This window comes from Malania oleifera, chromosome 6 (assembly GCF_029873635.1).
Source record: "Malania oleifera isolate guangnan ecotype guangnan chromosome 6, ASM2987363v1, whole genome shotgun sequence".
NCBI lineage: Eukaryota > Viridiplantae > Streptophyta > Magnoliopsida > Santalales > Ximeniaceae > Malania > Malania oleifera.
Window position 1 is genome coordinate 10,688,519 of NC_080422.1, and position 23,016 is coordinate 10,711,534.

Here is a 23,016-nt window from a genome sequence, read left to right on the forward strand (position 1 = left end):
GTAGAACTTTGGACTCTTCTGTTTGTGCAGAATTGGAGAGAGTTATATGATTCAAATTGGGCTGTTGTATACTGGGGAAAACAAGTTTTTAAAAGTTCTACTACACTGGTTCGTGGGTTAAACAAAAAAATTGCAGAGGACTTGAATCTTTTTTAAAAGAGCGAGATATCTGTGCCTTAACTTATTTGTGAATCGTGGTTATATTTGTATTTTATTTGTATCTAAGTTTTATTATTTTATTTTATTAGATTTCCTAACACACATAAATATGGAAGGGTAATTTTGTCTAAAGAAATGAACGATAAGAAAAAAATTTGTCCTATAAAGTTATAATTGCATGACAAGTAAGATCAATTCAGAGAGATGAAGTTGAATATTTTCAAGCATATTACATTTATAGAAAATCTCAATAGGTGTCATAATAAACTATGATAGGTTTCTAAATCTGTACTCACAATATTTTTGTATAATTTGAAAGAAATACTTTCTAAAGGATAATGGTTGTTAACTTCTAGATCCACTTAAGAACAATGAAAATTAAAAAAATGCTTATTCTTCTTCTGAATAAGCAAAATTTTGAAAGCAACACAAAAATGATCGAAAAAATAGTATTAAATTTTGAGCATGCACAATATAAGTTTTCCAACTTCAAATTTAGCCCTTTTTAAAAATAATACTGAAGTTGAGATAGTAGAAATTATGAATAATTTTAATAATATTATAATTTTATTAGTTTTTATAAATTAATAAAATTGTTTTAGTTTTAACTTTTAAGGAATGTTTTAATAAAAAATGATATATATATATATATATATATATATATATATATATATATCTGTGTGTGTATATATATATATATATATATTGAAGGTTACAAACTGCCCACTTGTGTGTTGTCTGTATATATAGCTGGGTGCATCGAGAATTGCGGCACTGCAAATCTTTCCTCTCACATCTCAGTCGCTGTCGATTCTGCTATGGGGTCTATGCTGGGAGACTGGCCGTCGTTCGACCCTCACAATTTCAGCCAGCTTCGACCGTCCGATCCTTCCAATCCTTCTGTGAGTAGTCGGTTGCTTACGCCAATCGCCCCAATTTTTCTGCTGCTGCTGCTGCTGCTGTTCTTCTTCTTCTTCTTCATTTTTTTGATACCCCGAGTTTTGATTTTGTATTATCAGGCGAATTTTTTTTTATCATCCTGTTGTCAATTTTGTGTATATCTGTGAAAACAAGTAGCTCCATTTGGTTTTATGCATTTGGATTTGATGATTTAATGTTTATATCGATGCTTCACTACATCCGAGATCAGGGTCTTAATGATACAGTCGTATTCCATTTGTGTTCTATTTTATTTTTTAGATATATTAGAATTGAAGGATCATATTGCATGAATAGCGTATGTTTGTGTTTTATTTTTTTGGGGGCGGGGAGGATTTTGCCACTAATAGTTTCAGCTACCGATTTGTGAGAATTTTGTTTGTTTTTGTGACTTAACGGGGTTTCTATTGCTGACAGTGTAAGACTTCACTTGCTGCTAAACTTAATAGTAGCATTGTGCTATTTGGAATTATTTTACGATTAGTCTCAATCATAAAATTCTGATTTTTGCTTATGTTGTGGGTGTTAGTAGACTAATGGTGACAGGGGAAAATCTTACTTGCTGTTACATTCATTAATTCAATTCCTATTTTTTAGCATTTTTTTTTTTCCCCCATTTTCCCTCCCCTTGGGATTGCTTTAACTTACTCCTAGATGAGGGAGGCCTCTTGAGGGTAGATTGCATAGATTGCATTATATGCACTGCGTTATGGCTGTGTAGAAAAACTTTTTATTATTACATATGCTATAAACATTTATGAAAAATATTGTCATCAAGGTGGAAGGTTTATTTGCAAAGAATTTTGGGATTTTTTTAGAAGAATGGTTTAGGACTAAAAATGGGGGCTTGACTTTTTGATTAGTGCTACATTGTTGGTCCCTCGCCCCCACCCTCCACCCCCAAAACTGAAAAAGGAAATTAATTAAAAATATTTGAAAATTATGCTAATTTTGATACCAAAACTTGAAGAAGGGTGAAATTAATATATGGGAGCTCTCTTAATGAACACATGGAGGGTTGGAAGGCTGTTCTATGAATGCGGTTAGGAATGCTGAGGGAGAAGAAAGGTGTATAATGACCGGGGATCACAATTACTATTAAATGGATTCTTCTGAATTATGAGCTCAAACCATGAATATTATAAGAATATTGGAACAAGAGAAGAAGTAAGTTTGCATCAAAATAAAAGCCAAATCAAAGAAAATGGGTCGTGGTCCACTTGTTTGCCAAATACAACAATCAAAATGCACTACAAAGAGAGTTGTTGAAAGTAAATCTCGGTATCCTAAATGCTTCCCTCTTCCCAAATGCTAAGCATTCATGTGAATTTTAATTGGTGTTTGATTTAAAGTTTATACTTTATATAATTTAAATCAGAAGAAAAAAAAAGAAAAGGAAAGACATAACACATGAAACTTGTGTGGTTTTTTTTTTGCTAACCATTCAAGTGAATATACACACTTCAAAAGTGATTTAACCATAATTGGATACAAAACCTAAGAAAGACTATCTTGAGCAGTATATTATCTAATTTTCTTTCGGTTTATTACCAAACTATTGCCCTTTGCACCTAAATCTACAAATTGTAGCAAATGAATTAACATCTTAATTATTCTTAAAAAATACCCTCTCCAGATTTGTACAAGGATTTCCTCCTCTATAGGCCTTCAAAAGCAATTATTTTCATGTAGAATTTACTTTTTTTAGGGAAAAAAAATCTCTTGAAAATTTATTCCTAGAGTAAAACAGGTCGTAATGAAGGAATCAAAGGGAAAATGGAACTTTATAACTTCTAAAATAGAAATTTTAAAAATGACAAACATGATTTTAGAGGAAATTGTTAACCAATTTCTTGTAATATCTGTGAAAGGACGTTGTTAACAACGTTAACTGTAAACATGCGGTGAACACCCTTTCTTTAAGCTAAATGTTGATGGTTCTAAAAGAGGAATAAGGCCATGCTTCTGCTGCTGCCACTATTTGGGATCAGGTGGCGGTATAAGAATGCCTATTAGGAAGATAGGCACAACTCTTATTTGGGCAGCATTGTGCATAGGTATTAGTGATGGTGTTGAGCAAGCCAACCTTTTAGGAATTGGAAATCTGATTGAGGCAGAGCCTAGTAGCCTACAATTATTGTTCGAATTGTTAGAGCCTCTCTTTCTTCTCCTTGGTCAATTGCTGGTGTGGTGCATTAAATAAGGCTTGAGCTACTGTCCTTCAGAAGCTGTGAACTAGGCAGCTGATTGTGCAGCAAATTTAGATATGCAATTAAGATTTCTTTATCTGGGTTAAAAACTTTCCAACTGAAATGATGAGGATGGCTGAAGAAGGTCCTCTAGGTGTGGCTCCTCATAGAATTATTTGTTTGTAGCAGGTTTTGTTCTTGTTATTGAGTTTGCTTTGTTTCTTCTGCTAAAAAAATGAAAATGATATAAAAATAATGATGTTTAATGTATTTTTATTTGTTTCTAAGAAAAGCAATTTTGATAAAATTATTTTTGGACCTGAACCTAGCTGCAATGTTTAAGGCTAAATCTTTTTCAAAGAAATATTTATTATATTTTTTAATCTAAATTGTTTTTATTCCCTTGATATGACTGATTTCAAAGAGGGACAAAGTGCATAACATGCATCTTTTACGAGGGACTCAATAATTTACGAATGTTGTGTGACATAACATGATTATTAGATCTCTCACATGCAGATATGTCTGATGCAAGTAAAGTGGAGATATAAAGAATTTTATCTTCATATTTTATAATCTTTTAGCAATTTTTTTTTTGTTCAAACAAAATCCATCAATGAAAAACTGAACATGATGAGGAAGAGCCATGAAGTTTATATGATTGACACTTTTTCCTAATAGGGGGGAGGCCCATATTATGTATGACCTTAATTAGCTATAGCATCTGTCATTCTATTCGCTTCCATATAAACATGAGTAATCCTAATATAAGAAAATTCCTCGCATGTTTCTAGCATCCTTCATCAACCTCCACAATCTCCAATGTGTCCTATTCTCTTATCCTTCAAACAACAAATAACCAATTTAGAATTCCTCAATATTAGTACCATCTCGTTGAATGGCAATCTGAAATCTACCCTGAAGAGCTTTGCACTGAGCCCCATGAACCAAAGCTTTCCCAATCTGACCTGCATACTGAAAGGTGGCACAATAGTTACTTGCCAAGTGAACAGGTTACGAAAAAAAAACTTGCTAACTGGAAAAAAATTAAATTTTTTTTTTTTAACCTCCGTTTCCTTTCTTTATCTGGCTCCTCATCTTCACCATGCTCTTGTCCATCCCTAAATGGAAAGATAAAAAAGGGGAAAAAAAAAGTGAAGGGAAAATGTATATAATTAACTTTGCAAGACTCTGTCTATAACCATCACATTGCAAATCTTTTTCTCTCATAAATCGATTTTTTTCGATTTTTCTATGGATCTATGCTGGATAACTGGTCTTCATTCGACTCATAATTTCAGCCAGCTGATCCTCTGATCTTCACAATCCTTCTGCGAGTAGTTAGTTGCTTACCCCAAATGGCACAGATTTTTTGCCCTTTTTGCTTTTATGGCAGTTTTGATTTTGTAATTTAAATCATATTTATATAAATCCTATTGTTATTTTTGTAATAACTCCATCTGGTTTTATCCACTTGAGTAAAGCGATTATTTTTTATGTTTCAAAAGACTCGAGGTCTGGGTCTTTTTGGTACATGCTTGTACACATTTAGGGTGTTAATATTGGATATATTAGAATTATAATTGTGCTGTATTAACATCTGCTTTTATTTTCTATTTGTGAGAAATGTTGTTTTTTTCGTTAGTTAGCAGTCATTAATGCTGCTGACTAGTGAGGATCTTACTTGCAGCTAAACTTAATATTAACATCATCTTTTGAGTTTGAGTAGTTTCATTTGTGTTGCGGGTATAATCAGACTAATGCTGATGGTGAAAGTCTTACTTCTTGCTACAATTGTTAGTAGTTTATATTTTATCATTTTCTCTCCCTCCCTCCCACAGCAGTGCTTGGAATTGTTTTGACGTAATTGTGTGCTCTTTGTAGGTTTTATGGATAGATATTATGGATGTATTGAACTAATTACTGAAATTATTATATGCATTAGACCACTTAAAGATGCTATAAGGTTTTTCCAGTAAGTTGGAATTTATAATGACAGTTTTTGACTTCAATATGTGAAGGCTTTTAGCAAACAATTTTGTGATTTTTGAGAATAATGGTTGAGGATTCATAATGGGACTCTAATTAGTGCTACATTATTTTGTTCTAATACATGGTTCGGACGGAAGAAAGGCTCTAAGTTGAGAAACTCCTTCAACATTTTTTTAATAGAAAAATTCATCTGATGGAGAAAAAGAATGTACAATCAGGAGAGAAGAGATATCCTTAGCAAAACCTGAGAACCCCCAGAGGGAACCCAAAAAACAAAAACACAAAATGTAAAAGGCAGCAAAAGAAAATCCGCATGCCCTAAGAAGAGAATGCATTGCCAAACTTCAAGTGGTAGAGTTTAGCTGCCTATTATATAGCAGCATTTTTTCCTCCTTTTCTTCTCCCCCTCTCGCAATAGCTCTTCAGTGTCCATGATAGAAGAAAATGTGTCATGTCAAACGAACTGGCATATGAAATTGCTTTTGTCGCAATTAGTTTGGCATCAGTCTCACTACCTTAGGTTGCTGGATTGTTTACCAGTTACCATAAGGACTGTCCTTTTCTTATTTAGCTGCTGCTTTGAAACTGAAAATCTTTGTTGTTATTTAATTATTGCCTAAAAATCAACATGTTTTTTTTTTTTTTTAATCAATGATCCATTTAGGCCCTTACTCTGAACAGCATAAAATGGAGTCCTAGCATATGTTTTCTTCACAAAATTTTCCTTAAAACCCAATATAAATAAAAGAAACTATGATTGATATTCCCGTTTATGTCTTTGATGATTAGTGTTAGATTACCACTTTACCTAAAAGCTTAAGCTATTAGGTTGTGGGCCAACCATGTATATCAAACTTTAACACTCCCCCGCATGCACAGAGATAAATAGACAATAAATAACACCCATTATTTAATTTTTTTTTTATCAATAATCCATTTGGGCCCTTATTCTGAACAGCAGAATAATGAGTCCTGGCATATTTCTTCTTCACTCTGATGTTTGTTTTAAAATTTTGTCTTAACATACAATTTATATAAAAGAAACTATGATAGATATTTTCTTTTATGTCTTTGATGATTAGTGTTAGATTACCACTTTACCTAAAAGCTAAAGCTATAAGGCTGTGGCAGCCATGTGTATCAAGCTTTAACACTAGCTCGAACATTGGTAAACTTACAATAAATAAAACCCATGACAAGGTTTATATGATTTATTAAACACCACGCAATAAACGCAGGCAAGGAGACTAGAACCCAGGACCTCTTAGTAACATCTCTGATATCATGTTAAATTACCACTTTATCTAAAAGTTTAAACTATTAGGTTGTGGGCCAACAATGTATATCAAGCTCTATTAATTAGAATGGACTTCTATTTCTTCCTTCTTTAGAGGATCTTTACTCATATTTAAATGTTTTACTCTAGTATTTACTTTTATTACATGTCCTTGTTTAGAATTCCTGTTAAGATTGTGGTTAGGTTGGAAAAATTGATGGAGATTTTCTCTATTATCGAAGAATATGGTATTAGTGAGAAAGTGATTAGGTCATTTCCAATTGGGGCTTGATTCTCTTTGGCTTTGCATAAGTTGATTCATAGTGTGTACTATTTTCAAGCTCCCGCTGAATGGTTGGGCTGCTAAGTCTGAGATCCATATTTCTTGCTCAAGATATCATAGTTTTTTCCCCTTAATTTGATGCAAGTTAGAGGATAGTTCTTGAAGTGTGTTTGGAAGGATTTGTGGAATTTCTCCTTCTCCTTCTTCTTCTATTTGAGCAATTCCTCATCTTTATTGCCTTTCTAACCTTATTTTTGGTTTTTTTCAATTTTGATCCTTCACTAATACCTTGGAACTTTCATGTTGTTTTTTTAAGGAATCCTATAGAAATATTGATAGAAAATTGATATTCTTTGTTTGACATCGTTGATTCTTGTCATTTCTCTTCAAGTTTGGATAGGAATGGTAGGATTTGATCCTTTAATATTTCTGGTGTTTTCTTGGCTCCTAATTTGAATAATTTCTCTCTTATCACTTCTGGGAGGCTATATCCCCTCTAAGATTGACTAAATTAATACTCATAACATGTTTAGATTCAGAGACCTAATAAGCTGTTGTCTCTTGATTTTTGTTTTTAATTATTATTATTTTGTTTTATTTTATTTTTGCATTGTTTCATGGAGCATTTGGAATAAGATTTTTAATTTTTTGGAGAGCAGCGACTTTGCCGAGGAAATTTGGAGAATTTGCTATTGATTTCTTTTGTTAGGGGCTTTGGAAGGGAGATAAAAGTTATGATTCTCTGGGGATGTGCTTTCATGGCATCAATATGATGTATATGATGTATTTGATTGGAGACAAATGACAGAAACTACAAAAATCAGTATCAATCTGTGTACTTAATTTGAGATAGTAGTTTGATGCTCTTTTGATTTTGGAGTTTTAGGGGAATTTGTTTTGGTCTTATGTCCAAAGATTGGAACACATTATTGATTTTTTGGTTTTGCTGCTTTTGCCATTTTTGTTATATATATTTTTTTCCAAGGACTATGATAGGCATTGATGGTGGTTTGCTGCTGTCCCTTTTTTTTTTACCAGGTGAAGGAAGTATCTTTACCTTTAGGGGGTGTTTGGTTCATGGAATTTAACATTCCAGCAAAACTTTGGTTCACTAATAATCAAAACTTTGGAATGTATTGTTCATTTAACCCAAAAATAAAAAATTTCCAGCTTTGTTCTCCAGAGAACACGGTCTTCCTCACTCTACCAAAGTCCCTGCTATCAAAATTGTTGAAAATTTTGAGATTGTAATTGATCTTTGATGGATGTGCTGGAGATTTGGCTGAGCCCCCGCCGTCAAAATCGCTGCCCAACTACGCGAGCACCAGAAGCCAACACCTAGTTACCTCGTCATTGGAATCATCGAGATCTGTGGGGCATTTGTGATGGCTTCACTCATCCACGATCTCATGGTCTTTGGTGGAGACATTGAACTAATTACTGTTGGTTTCTACAATGATCAGCTGGATCATCACCATTGTTGACTTCTTTATCACTTCACGGGTGGAGCTGAAGGTGCTTGAGTGGTTGTCTAAGGCGCTGGTGGCCTTTGCATCGGCTGTTTTCCTGATGTTGGGAGATGTTCGCCTTGATGCCACAGACCCTGGAGGGCGGAAGAGCCATGGCAACGTGAGGCAGAGTTATAGCCTTTTGATCGACATTGTCAGTGTAGGGGAGGGCGAGGTGTTGGTTGGTGGTGCTTTGGGTTAACGACTGTTGAGAGGCTCTACACTTAACACCCTTTCCGTTGCAAGTTTCACCTACCAAGTATACATTACCCTAATTTAGTTAAGTTACAATGTCACCTCTTAAATGGTAATAAAATTTTCCTAAAATATAGTTATATGATATAATTGGTAAAGTCAGATGAATGGAATGTTAAATTTATTTTGTGAACCAAACATGGGTATATTATCACACCACCGGAATATTACATTACTATTACTCACATTCCATGAAGCGAACGCCCCCTAAGTGAACCAATCTAAGCTTTCCATGTGTCACTTAGGGCCCCATCAAATCATGGGGTGGTTGTGAACGTTGAAAAGGATGTTTTCTTTTTTACATGGGGAAAATTCATTTTGATGATTGATTTAATTGGCTGGGTTAGTGTTCGTCTAGTTTCATGGTTTTGCTCACCCATTCACAAGGAATTTGTTCTAAGCCGTTTTGGAATTAGGCGTGGTATATTAGAAAATTTCCTACTACCAAAGTTTGCTAATTTCTATGTATTTTGAGCTTTCTAAGGAATATTCTTTTCAGAGAGGAATAAGAGTACAATTCCTTTATATCTTGAGTTAAGAAACAATGTGTTCATGCACTCCCACTGACAGAGTATGGCAACTATTCCACTGAACCTAGGTCCTGTTTTTAAATTCAAATCACATTATTTTGTTGTAAACTAACTCTCATGCATTCTAGTACTAGTTTTATCCTTATATGCATTTTTGCTTGTAGTGTTTGTTAGCTTGCCGTTTGTATTCAATTGCAAGGGCATGCAATTCATCATTTCAGTTCTCATTTTTTTCTTTTTCTTTTTTAAAATGCTGTTCCTGAATGTGATGAATCTAGGATGCATGCTTTCTTTTATTCTAAAATTGCTTCTGTTCTGCATTCAGAAAAAGACGCCGGCCACCTATCATCCTACTCACAGCCGGACCCTGCCGCCACCTGATCAAGGTAATAGAGAGGACTAATTCACTTGTTTCATTTCTGGATTGCTGTTGCTGCTGCTATTATTGTCGTTGTTTGTGTGCTTGTGCACATATGCATGTCGTGTAATGAGGTTTTTTGACATTTTACATCTGTTTAACTGCACATTTCTTTTTGTTTTTAATCCCAGAAAAAAGAAAAACTAACATTTTTTTTGCTGCTGGATTTGTCATGTATTTGTATTGTCAGTTATCAGCATATTATTTTATAGGAGTAATTCTAGTAGCAGTTGCTTGATGCACCCTTCTCATGCACTATCCTTATATGCTTGGGTGCCCATTTAACGTTTTTTTCAATGACAAAAATAGGCTAGTTGCTTAAAGAGTAGCATTGAGAATCCAAAACTGTCTGAAGTAGTTACCCCATACTATGATTCAAGAAAATGGCGAAGTGGCCCAATCATAGGGAGAGTGCATAGTACAACTGCTCCTAGCATTCCTCTATTTTATCATTATTCTTGAAATTATTTTTGACGTGTTGGTTTACCTTTTCTTTTGTATTGAGTATATCTAACTAGGGTGAATGGTTTTGTCTATATTAGATGCCCACATGTAGATTTTGTTTTAATGAGAATTTCTTCGAATTGTTGACTGGCAGCATTTTTTTTTTTTTTTGGGGGGGGGGGGGGAGGATACATATCTTATGGAATTAATTGTTTTAATACTCAACATATTGGAATGTGATTTAAGGGGTCATGGTATCCATTAGTTTGTATTTACTTTGAAGTTTTTGGTCATATTAGATAACTATGTGCATGACCCAAGTAGAGCCTTATGAAACTGCTAAATGCTTCTGACATTTTTTTTTCTTGAAAGAAACTGCAAATGATTTCATTTAGTAGCAACATAAACTCATCCCATAGGATGAGCACTCAGTACTGTATCTTTGCATAGCAGAAGCCCAAAGAGAGGGTCTCTAATGAATTCCGTACAACAAGTTTTAACGTATTGAGTCACATAATGTGCAAACCATTATATTACCTTGGGCAGAACGAAAAATGAAAACTGGAGCAACTGTTTTTCATGGCAACAATAGCATAAAAAAGTGTGGAGATTTCCCAATCATAACATGAACCAGATTGTATAGCATTGACAAAGTTTTGTCATCCGAAATCAAACAAAAATCATTCCATCCAAAGTTGAGGGCTTGGGCAAGGTTCTCTCTAATAGCCCAGGCCCCAGCTTGTATCGGTGATGAGCAGAAAGTTTTTCTGCCCCAAATCCTAACTGGAGAGACGTTTGAAGCCCTCATGACAAAGCCCACCGACGTCAGACCCTTCTTCACACCATGCTGCATCGCACCACATAGAGTTCCCATTGCCAATTGATTGGATGACCAGTTGACGCTGATCTTTCCTTTGCTGTAAGTTCCTATTATCATTCAAACCCTGTGAGCATCAGGGAGCCTTGATTTGTCTTAGACTCTCTTCTTCCATTACTAAGAAATTTTCTTCCCTCTTGAATGCTTAGCATGGTGCCTTGCTCATTTGATCTGCTTGTTCTATGAATTATGATCTACCATGTTTAGTCTTGAAATAAATAAGAAACAAGTTTTCCCTATTGTTTTTACTCATTTTTTTTATTTTGTTTTTTTTTTCTTCTTTCTTTTCCATAATTTGTATTTGACTTGTGTGAAACACTTTTGGCAGTGATAAACACTGAGGCCAAAAATATTCTATTGCAACATTTTTATGAGCGTGCTGAGAAGGTTTGAGTTTAATTGTTAGCATTACATTACATGCACTGGTGCACCCACCTACTTGCGCATTTGCATGCAGAGAGAGAGAGAGGGAGAGTTGTTCCTGCACATGTTCTTACTACTTTATCCTAACCAGTTGGGACCAAAGAGAGCCGCGTCTGAAAGTCTGACACCAGAGCATGGATGCAAGCAGCCAAGGGCTTCTTCTGCCTCAGATGCTACCTGCTAAGCTTCTTGTCACTTAAAAGGTCAAGTGTTATCATATGTTAATGCTAATATTTACATCCGTGTGAGCAGTGTGAATTGGTTGTCAGATGCAAGGTGAGTTGCTCACTTGTAGTTGTAAAAGTATCATAGACATGTTTTGTATGCATAAACCATGTTATGTTGCAACTGGGTGACCCCTATCACCAGCGTTGATATAAAAGTAAGTAATGTGATATGATTTCCCCTTTGTTCTCTTGCCAATGTTTTGTTTCATTTGTTGTTCGGAGGAATGCCAGTGTCCTTCGTCTTTCTAGATCTCAGAAGTAGTTCCAAGAATCACACATTCTACCAGCTAGTTGGCCGACTTGAAATCACCAGTTCTCTTGGTTGGAGGGTTGTTTCTTGTTTTTGTTTTTGTTGTTTCCATGTTTCTTCTTGTTGTCGTCATGCAGTTGGGTGGGTTTGAGATTTTAATGTGAAGGAAGCGTTTCTAGTACTGCTGAAATTAGTACTGCATTTGCTTTAGTGTAGTTTGGCAACTCAGAATATGAGATTCTTGAGGGGTATGTGTTTGTACTTTTAGAGGGTATATGCATATTGTATCGGCTGCTGGCTTAGAAGGGTTTTGGTGGTAAGCACTAATTGATGAAACTAACCACACCTTGTGTCAGCATTTAGACGCAATTGAAGGAATTCCTGGACTGGAGCAAGGGAAATTATATAGGAAACTTCTCTCTCCACATGTCCGTGTATCTATAATTTAGATACTAAACATGGAGCAAACCTTCAACAGTCTCATCAGACCCCAAACCACCCTGATACCTTGCTTGGACGTGTGAGAGAGGAGCTTCCCCAGGGTTTTGTCCAAGAGCTACTAGTAGCATTGGACAGCTTGGGTAATCCTCTTATGGGCCTGGTGTTAGGTTTAAAATTGACTTGTGCTTACACATAAAAGAGATCTTATTAAGATTACTTAATCATTGTTGGTTGTGGGTCAAGGCCCTTTCTTGACCAATCATTCTTGTGTTGTACCAAACATATGTTAAAGAGTTCTTAACCTAGTCTAGCTTAACCTAACAAAGTCAGACACACCCAAAGACATGCATTGCTTAGGTTACTGAATGTAACTTTTAATCCGAAGTGGTTTTGAATTTAAATTTGTGTGGATGTGGATAAAATATAAAATAAAATTATTTTATATTTTGTTTAAATCTAGCACCTAAAATCTGTACTCCTAAATGTTGCTTAAATATTTTTTAATCATTATGATGTACAAGGCATGTTTTTTTTTTTCCCCAAATTTTTTGTGATTATAACTTTAAACCAAATCATCTTTGTTATGCCAAGTCATGCCCATCTACATGGGTATTTTGGCCTAGTTTACTAAAATAAACGTTCTCTTTTCCTCAAAACACTTTGTATTCCATTTTCACTTTGGCTTGATGAAAGTTCAATAAGGCCGAAGACATGCATTGCTTAGGTTACTATAAAATAAATAATAGTGTGAAATGTTTTATGAATTCATAATAAGGTATAATTATTTCTAAATTTCATCAAGAAGATATTTATTCCTTTTTTATTATATGCTGAATAAAATAATTAAGAATATATAAGAAAGAACTATTCCGCTGAATCAAACATATCGTTTATTTATTAAAAGGTCATTTATATCATAATCTTACATTAGGCATACACTTAAAAGATCATGATTATATAGGTTAATTTAGATTTCAATCTTATGAAATTTTTATTGAGCAAAATCACAAGATTTAGTGTGCTAAGGAAAATAATACCTCATTTGAATTTTGACAAAAATCGTTATATTTTGTAGATTTTAGAGAGATTTTGACCATATGAGGATGATTTAAATTTCAATTTTGATTTGTGTAAGGAGTAAAAGCGGATAATATTTTAGCTGGGTTTGGTTGAGACTATTATTTTGAATATGCGCTTCTCTTTGTGGCATTAGTTGCAATAATTTTGTTATTTGTTAAAAAAATTTATCACGATCACCTAAGATACATTTGAGTGGTTAAAGTTTGAGAATTCTATGTAAGACATCTCAAGTTCTAATATTGGAAAAAGTGGAAAAGAGTAAGTGATAATAAATGGACTACATGTACATGTATCCATTTTGAGCTACCAATGAACAAAAAAAAAAAAATCATGACAAGATTTTTTTTCACAAGCGATGCAAATAATTAAACTTTTAATACTCAATTAATTTCAACAAATAAAGAGACTTCATATTATTTATGAGAAATTCTATTTTGCCATTATCTTCTTCTGACGAGTAGAGTTTTACAAAATTTGTAAGTCAATTCTGAATTAAACTTAAATCGGTTATTGAGTATAAACTCTAAATTCTTTTTTTAAAAAAATATGATTTGCAAATCAATTTTGAATTAAACTTAAATTGGTTACTGAATCTAAAATTAAATTCTTTTAACAATTTGGTATCTAATGTCTTGAATATTTCTTCTTTTTCAATTTTAAACTATAAATATTTGATAAAAACTAATGGGCATTTACATAAGCTAAAATCTTTAACTTAACATAAATAATATTTTCTCGTCATATGTTTAATTAAAAATTATGAATAAAGATAATATAACTTATTATTATACAAAAATAAAATGTATTACTTAAATTTTAATTGTTTGGGTATTTAATTTTTTTATCATTTTTATTTTTTAAAAGCAATAAAATTTAAAGAAGACCTCTGAATCAAATGCAGACATATATATATATATATATATATATATCTACTTCTATTAGAGAAATTAAAAAAAAAATAAAAATTGTAATTAAATGCTTTGATGTCTAATTGACTCACTTATTTAGTGAACCAATTTATGGATAATCTCTATTTAGGGATCATTAGGATAAAATAAATGTCCCATTAATGTGAATATTAATTAAGTGCATGTATCTACTCTTTTTTAGAGGAGTAGATCCTATTTGTTAGTGAAAGAGTAAGTGCATGCACCTCACTTAAATAATTACTTCTCTTAAATTCTATTCCATAATAAAAAGAAGGTGTCATTAGTACTTCAAAAAGTTGATTAAGATTTATCCTTTTTACCTCACATACGCTACAGTGAATCCACCTCCTTTTAATTTTTTTTTTTATCTTTCTCAATCTTTTTAAAATAAAAAATAAAGATATAATTAACCTCTCGTAAAATATAACAAAAAGATAAAAATATCCCTTAAGGTTTTAAAATTTTCACAAGCTTTCCCTAACATTTGATTTGCAGGCACTTTTATCTTTTAAAAAATTTATTTTTTCCCAAGTAGAAAGGGAGTTCAATGTTTTTTTGGTAAACTTTAGGGCAAGAGTGAAAATATTGAGGTCCTTGATATTAGCAACTCATCACAGCTAGGCACTCTCAATGCACCTGAGATAATCAATGAAGCCTCCAATCTAGCCCAAATCAGTGGAGAGACGTTGAAGGAAATTGGACCTCTCATGTCAATAAATTCAAACCACAATGATGATTCAACAACTCCTACAAATTAGGATAATTCACATCAACAAGGCAATAAATTTAAACTCTCACCAAAGAAGGAAAATTCATTTCAATATAAAGATCGCTTCAAGGACAATAAAATCAAACCAAAGAAGGAAGATTCCAATCAGCATGCAGATCCATCAGTCCTGATACCCGACGAAATGAAATCGTCGACGGTTTTGACTCAGTCGAGAATCATTCCGTCAACGGTTTCAAACATAATGTAATTCCGAAGTAAACTGTCAACAGTTTCGTTGGCGGTTACATCGACGGTTTCAGATAGAATGGAATTCAATAGCAGACTGATTACGAGTCAAAACTACATAATTGGGCATCTTAACCCGGGCTTTACGGTTTATATTTTTAATTAAATGTCAAAAATTGTCCAATATTTTAATAAAGTGCCAAAATCATCATTCTTGAATTTTATTGCACTATTTATGAAGTTTTTGTAATTTGTTGTTGCAGGAAAAATCTCGGAAACCAAAACCAATACCTATTCGTATTTCGTGCATAACTTTTCCGTCTGAGCTCCGATCAAGACGATTCAAATTTCTAGGGAAACAGGAAAGTATTATCTACAACTTTTGTGTTTTGAGTTTTCTGAGAAACGGGCTCCAGAAGAGTCAGATTTGCGATGAACAGAGAATAAAAAAAATGAAAAAAAATATAACAATTCGGGTTGGACAAGTCGGGTCTCCTATCCGAGTCTTGGGTCCTAGGGCACCGCCCCCCTACCCTTTAAATCTCCTCTTTTTCTGCGCACCATCTTCTTCCTTCTCTTTTCTTTTCTTTTATTTTCTTTTCCCTTCTCCTTTCCCAAAACTTTATCTCTCTGTTTTTCAATCTCTCTGAATCTCAGCCTTTATTCTTTCTTTCCCTTCTTCCTTCTCTAACTCTTCTCTCCCCCTGTCTCTCTTCCTTTCCTTTGTCTTTCCTCCCTCACTCTCCCCCTTTCCTCTGTTTCTCTCGGCCTCCTCTGCCTTCTTGCAGCAACTTGCTGCCATAGACACCATCAACCCGAAGCAGCAGCAATACCAGCCCCTGTTCTGGTACGGCAGTAGCTCTGTGACTCCAAGAGCTCCACCACAGCTATATCATCTTCCCATCCTCAACTTCACAGTAGCCCCGGAACCTCCCTGTTCAGCAGCAATTTCAGCCGAGAACTTCGATCACAGCAGGAGCCCTCTGCACAGCCGTGACAACATCCAGTTTCCCTCGGGTCCTCTGCAAATACAGCGTTCAACTACTGCAGCAGACACCCCGGGCCACTCCTCTGCAACTCCATGAGTAGCTCCACCCGAGAACACCCTGCTACATAGCCCCTACTACTCTCTCTCTCTCTCTCTATCATTACTTATTATTAATTAACTAGTGAAATTTTGGATTTTGAACATTAGTTAGGGTGTTTTATTATTGTTTAACTTTGATTGTTTATTTAATATTCTCTTAGTTGAATTTTTCCATAGATTTAATTAATATTTGAATTATTTAATTAGTTTGGTAAAGTTTTAATTATTTAATTTTTATCGTGTTTTGTCTTCATCGTTAATAGTTTAATTTTGGTTCGAAGTTTTATCTAGTTAAAGGTTTGGTTTTTATTGTGTGCGTGAGTGTTTGATTAAGTTTCCATTGCGTGTTTTAATTCCGTGTCCAAAGTTGCAATCTTTAATTAGCGCGTGCTCCGATGTTTCCTTGAGTAGGTTAGGGTTTCCATTTTTGCTCTTTAAATTGAAGCATGCTAGTTTTAGGACTTTAATTTAAGTATTTGTTTAAGTCTCCAAAATTCTGAAAAACCTAGAATCTGAACTGAGTTCAGTACATTTTTATTTTCGATTGGGAGAACGTGAAATTGAGATTAAAATGCATTCTCTGAGGAGACGATCTAGCCCTTGGGCTTAATATTACACGACGTAACTCCTATATTTGGGATAGCTTTCGAGCAGCTCATTTTTTGAGTGAGTCACAGACTATTGATAGTTTCATCAAATTGTCGACAGTTTTGACCGTTGCTAAATATTTATTGAAGATCTGATATCAATCGCAAACAAATTCGACTCTATGGAACTCATAATTAACAACTGTATTTGTATCTCTATTTAAATACTACGCTCTGTATATCCTAAGTGTTCACATTGCTATTCATTGAAATAAAAATATTATTTCTTTCAAATCCTCTGTTTCATTTTTTTTTCTTTATGGTATTAGAGCCATTGTGAACACTAGGCAAAAACATCACAGTTCCTGCATTATTGTTCAACTTCCTTGCTTACCTTTCACTCCTTTTTTTTTTCTTGCTTTTACTATGGCTACACTATCCCTCAATGTTGGTAACTTCATCACCCTTAGACTCACCCAAACAACTATCCCTTGTGGTGTAAGCAAGCATTGGCTCTTACTGAGAGCCAAGAATTAGTAGGGCATCTCACAAATGAAGATCCTCCACCTAAAAAATACATCATACCAAATCCAAGCAATCCTAAGAATGCAGATGACACCATTCCTCAATTAATAGATGCTTTCATAGCATAGCAAAAGTCTGACCGTCTCCTTCGAGGGTGGATCATAGGGACACTTTCCAAGGAGACTCTCAGACTCATCATTGGCTTCAACACAACTCATACAGTGTGGGAGGCTCTCAAGAATGCATATGCCCAAGATTCACAAGAACGTGAATTTACTTTACATCAACATGTTACCTATCTTCGAAAAGAAGATCACACAACAATCACAGAACATATTAGCATTTTCAAAGGTCTTTGTGACAATTTAGCAGCAATTGGGAAGCCCATTCCAGACCAAGAAAAGGTATTTTGTTTCCTCACCAGTCTTGGTCCACAATATGAAGTCTTCATAACAACTATGTGGAAGCCCTCAAGACCATCCTATTCTGAGTTGGTTTCTCAACTCCAAAACTTTGATCAAAGACACAATTGGTTCTCTAGCCTCATTGATGTTCAAACTTCACCCTTCACTCATCAAGTGGCATTTTATGGACAACAACAACGATGTCCCCAATTGAACTCTTCAGGCTATCGTGGACCAACACAAAAATTCACGTCAACTAGACGTGGATTCCAAGCACAACAAAAGCAGGACTCAAGGCAAATCGACACAAATAATACCTCTCCTACAAATACATAGCACCGTCCTCCACCACCAGGTGAACACCGCATGACACCTGCCGAGAGAGACAAGTATCATGACCAACAGTGTCAATGTCGTAGCATGATGGGCCACACTGCTAAGATATGCTGGTGGGTACCAAAGAAATCAGCTCCTCAAGATGACATTCCACAAACACTTGCAGTATTAATGCTGGACAACACCATTGCAAGCACATAATGGACTACAGACACCAGGGCTTCCAATCACATGACTGGGAAACCAGGTATGTTAACTAACTTTCGAAAATATTTTGTTTCCAACTCAGTGGTAATTGGAGATGGATCTTCCATGTAGATTCTTGCAATTGGAGACTCTTATATTAAACAAAAAATAAAAAATGAAAAATTGTGCCTTACCTCTAAATGATGTGTTATTAGTTCCAAACTTAACAAAAGAACTTACTCTCTCTAAGTCCGTTAACTACTCAATTTCCTATTAATTGTGAATTTTCTAATGTTGATTTTTGTGTTAAGGAAAGGGAAATAGGACAAGCAATGATGACAGGGAAATGCAAGGGTGATCTCTATGTCTTATCCACTTCACTAGAACTATATTTCTCTCATCGGTTCAAATCTGGCATTGTAAAAGTTTGGCATTGACGCCTCGGCCACCCCCAGTATTCAGTTTTGCAATTGCTAAAAAATAAGGGATTACTTAATGTTGTAGGGACAACAAAATCTCAGCATCTTTGTGATAGTTGTCAACTAGGAAAACTTAGTCGTTTACCTTTCTCTTATTTAGAACACTCAAGTACTAGTGTCTTTGAAAAAATTCATTTTGATTTGTGGGGACTCGCTCCTATTCTTTCTATTGCAAAATTTAGATATTATGCTTGTTTGGTTGACGATTTCTCTAAGTATACATGGATTATTCCTTTATGTTAAAATTTTGATTTTTTTAATGCATACTAGGCCTTTGAAAATTATGTTGCTAGACAATTCAACAAGCAAATAGAATCCTTTCATTCAGATGGAGGTGGTGAGTTCAACAATTCCAAATTGTCAACTCACTTTCTTTCCACAAACATTGTTCATAAAGTATCATCACTGTATACTCCCGAGCAAACTAGTATGGTTGAAAGATGCCATAGGACCATATATAAGAGAACTAGGTATGACAATGTTATTTCACTGTGGTGCTCCTTTATTTTTATGGTTAGAAGCTTTTTTTACAGTTATTTATCTCATGAATCGGCTGCCCTCATCAACTTTCAATTTTGAAACCCCATATTTTGCATTACATGGAACCCATCCAGTTTACTCCTTACTTCGAGCCTTTGGGTCGAAGTGTTTTCCTTACACTTGGGACACGTGACACCACAAGTTCGATCCTAACACTCCTTTGCATTTTTGTTGATTACAGTGACAAACACAAGGCTTATAAATGTTTTCATCCATCAAGCAAAAAGTTTTTTATCTCTCGACATGTTGTCTTTGATGAGTTAGTTTTTCCTTATAAGTCTATAAACACCCCACCCCCTACATGACAACAGCAAAACCACAAGTAATTAATATTTTCGAAACCTGATTTTTGCATAATTAATATTTTCGAAACCTGATTTTTGCATACTAACACTCAATATTTTGCAGGAACATCCTCAGATTCTTCCACACTTCCATGGTTAAGTCCCTTACTGCCACCCTAAGATACAACAACATTATCCTCACAAAACTTTGTGTCACCCAAACCTTCACCTCTACTTCCCCCTAGCATAGTGTCTCATACCACTGTTGATAACATTTTTCTTCACACACTCTACTTGATTTGGTTGCTTTTTCATATGCAAATTGGGCAGGGTGTCCTACAATGAGACGCTCAACCACAGACTACTATACATTCCTTGGAGGGAATCTCATCTCATGGTGTGCCAAAAAACAACATACTATTTCACGATCAAACACGGAGGCCGAGTACCATGCCATGGCTAACATAGCCGCTAAACTCACTTGGATTACTTTTATCCTCCAGGACCTTCGAATCACAATGACATCTCCCCCATACTCTATTGTGACAACCTTTGTGCTTTTCACATGACCATTAATCTTGTCTTCATGCTCACAAAAAATATATTGAGCTAGATTATCATTTTGTGCACGAACGAGTTGCACATGGCGTAACGACTTGAAGAATAATGGTATTTAAATAATAAAGAGAGAGGGAAATGGAAACAGAAACAGAAGAAGGCAGCAGGTTTCGTTCAATAACTCAAAAATTTCTTTTACACAGTGTCTCATCGACGAACATAGGAATTTCATCGACGAGTGCATAAGTAGGCCTCGTCGACGAGAAAATATCGAGAAAGGTTTTGGGGGCAGTCTGAAATTCATCGACGAGGGAGGAAGTTCGTCGACAAAATTCCTTAAAGACTCATCGATGAGATGACGTGTCTCGTAAACGAATCCAGGGTTATAAATTGCCAAAACCTGGATTTTTCAGCAGAATTTTGGCGCAAAAGGCTCTTTCTCTCTCTAAAAACTCCTCTCCCTCCTTCTCTCTTCGATCCTGGCCCCATTTCAAGCTGGATTGACGATATGAAGCCACCACGACACTTTTGACGAAGTTCTCTGCAAGTTTGCCGGAGTGAATTGTTGGTGGAAGAGGTTTGAAATTCGTACCAAATCTAGGATAAGGTATTTTATTCAGATTATGCCTTCCTTGTAGTTATAGGAAATGTTGTAAGTAAGAAAATACTAATATTTTGTTTTGGGGGATGTTGTTTTCAAGGTGTTAAGTGGAGAACCCTGCGGGTATAGGGCTAGAGTACAGTAGGGACTTTTCAGAGATAAGGTAAGGGAAATATGCTATGCTAGGAGACTCATTTATGTTATCAAAAAGTTTATACATTTATGTATATGCATGTGTACCAGTTATATTACAAAAATGTAAATTTTTAAAGTATGTGTGGCCGGAGTAGATATTACCTGATATGAAGTTTTGTACAGTTTTCAGTATAGCAAGCTATACAGATATAGTTAGATAGTTTATGGATTTTTATATAGAAAGACTATGTATACATATACAATTTTACTCAGATGATTACACAAACAAATATTTAACAGTATATAGATAGAACAATATATATAGTATATATAGAAAGTTATGTTTTCCTAAATGCCATAACACCCAGAGAGTACATACAGATTATACAGATAGAAAGTACATACAGATTATACAGATAGAAAGTACAGACAGAGTATATAGTTATAGCATCAAGATGATATAGATATTACAGAAATTACAGTACAGAATTATGATGTTATGGTTATTTTGGAAACATAATGAAAATAGTATAAAGAGTATAGTATAGTATATATATATATATATATATATATATATATATATATATATATATATATGATATCAGATCCCTGTGAAAAGATTACAGACAGATACAATATATATACAGAATACAGAGCACGGTACTGTTGCTATATACAAATAGAGTGCAATCACATATCTCAGATAGTGTGTGGGTATTGTCAACCGTGCTCGGAGAGTATGCAGCTCCCCAGTTCACTAGGTTAAGGGGGGCGGATTGACGAGGTAGCAACCAGTCCCGTGCCTAGGAGAGTATGCAGTTTGGCTGGGTTGAGGTAGTGTAGAGTATAGTGACTTACCTGAAGGGCCGATCAAGTTAAGTCCCGCCTACGGGCCGCACAACCCTGTTATGAGGGGTCAAATCATGACATACAGAGTTTCAGGGATAAAATACAATTATATATATGTATACAGTTTTACAGCTTTCGTTATATATATAATACAATATTAGCAGTATGAATGATAGAAAGATCAGATGATATATATATATATATATATATATATATATATATATATTAAGCTACTATACATGTGATATATGGTTTTTACAGATTTACTAGATCATGCAGTTTTACATCTATTATTATAGTTTTATGACTCGATCGCCACACACTAGTAATAGCATATTTCCACTTACTGAGCGTCGTCTCACCCAATTATTTTATCATTTTTCAGGTGAACCAACTAGGCGAGTAGATCAGGCTTGTGGATAGGGAGTTTACTTGATTACCCTGGTTGTAGGGTGAGTTTTTGATAGAGTTTGTATTTTTGGGGTAGATGATGCTGGAGGGATTTATTTTGTATGACTACGGTCTGTATATACTGGATTCTGGTATTTTATAGTATATATGATTATATGATTTATGTTTCCACTGCTTAGGTATGGATATATATATATATATATTTATTTATACATATATATAAATAAAATAATGATGATGATGTAAATTTTGAGGTTGCTACATGTGGATTGCTTGTCACTCAACATATCTCCACTAATAACCAGGTTGTCGATCTCTTTACAAAGCCAATGTCTAAGTTAACACTTTGTTATTTTTGCAACAAACTTTGCCTCCAACCTCGGCAAGGTTTGTGGGAGGGTATTAGCAACTCATCACAGCTCGATACTCTCAACGCACGTGAAACAATCAATGAAGCCACCAATTTAGCCCAAATCAGTGGAGAGACGTTGAGGGAAACTAGAGCTCTCACATCAATAAATTCAAACCACGATGATGATTCAACAACTTTTACAAATTAGGATAATTCACACCAACAAGGCAATAAATTGAAACTATCACCAAAGAAGGAAGATTCAAATCATATGAAGATTGCACCAACAACAATAAAATCAAACCAAAGAAGGAAGATTCCAATTAGCACACAGATCCGTCAGTCTTGATACCCTATGGAAACCATCGATAGTTTGACTCAGCTGAGGATCATTCCGTCAACAGTTACATCGATGGTTTCAGACAAAATGTAATTCCAACGTAAACCATTGATAGTTTCATCGATGGTTACATCGATGGTTTCAGATAGAATGGAATTCAGTAGCAA

At 34.7% G+C, this 23,016-nt stretch overlaps 1 protein-coding gene across 1 annotated transcript; it reads left to right on the plus strand.

Moving 5' to 3' along the window:
- Nucleotides 1-855: 855 nt before the first annotated feature.
- Nucleotides 856-11,716, plus strand: LOC131157305 (DET1- and DDB1-associated protein 1). Its single transcript, XM_058111359.1, has 4 exons — nucleotides 856-1,061; nucleotides 9,457-9,517; nucleotides 11,199-11,257; nucleotides 11,385-11,716. The coding sequence occupies exons 1-4, from the start codon at nucleotides 978-980 to the stop codon at nucleotides 11,475-11,477; spliced, it is 297 nt and encodes a 98-aa protein (XP_057967342.1). The 5' UTR covers nucleotides 856-977; the 3' UTR covers nucleotides 11,478-11,716.
- Nucleotides 11,717-23,016: the final 11,300 nt, after the last annotated feature.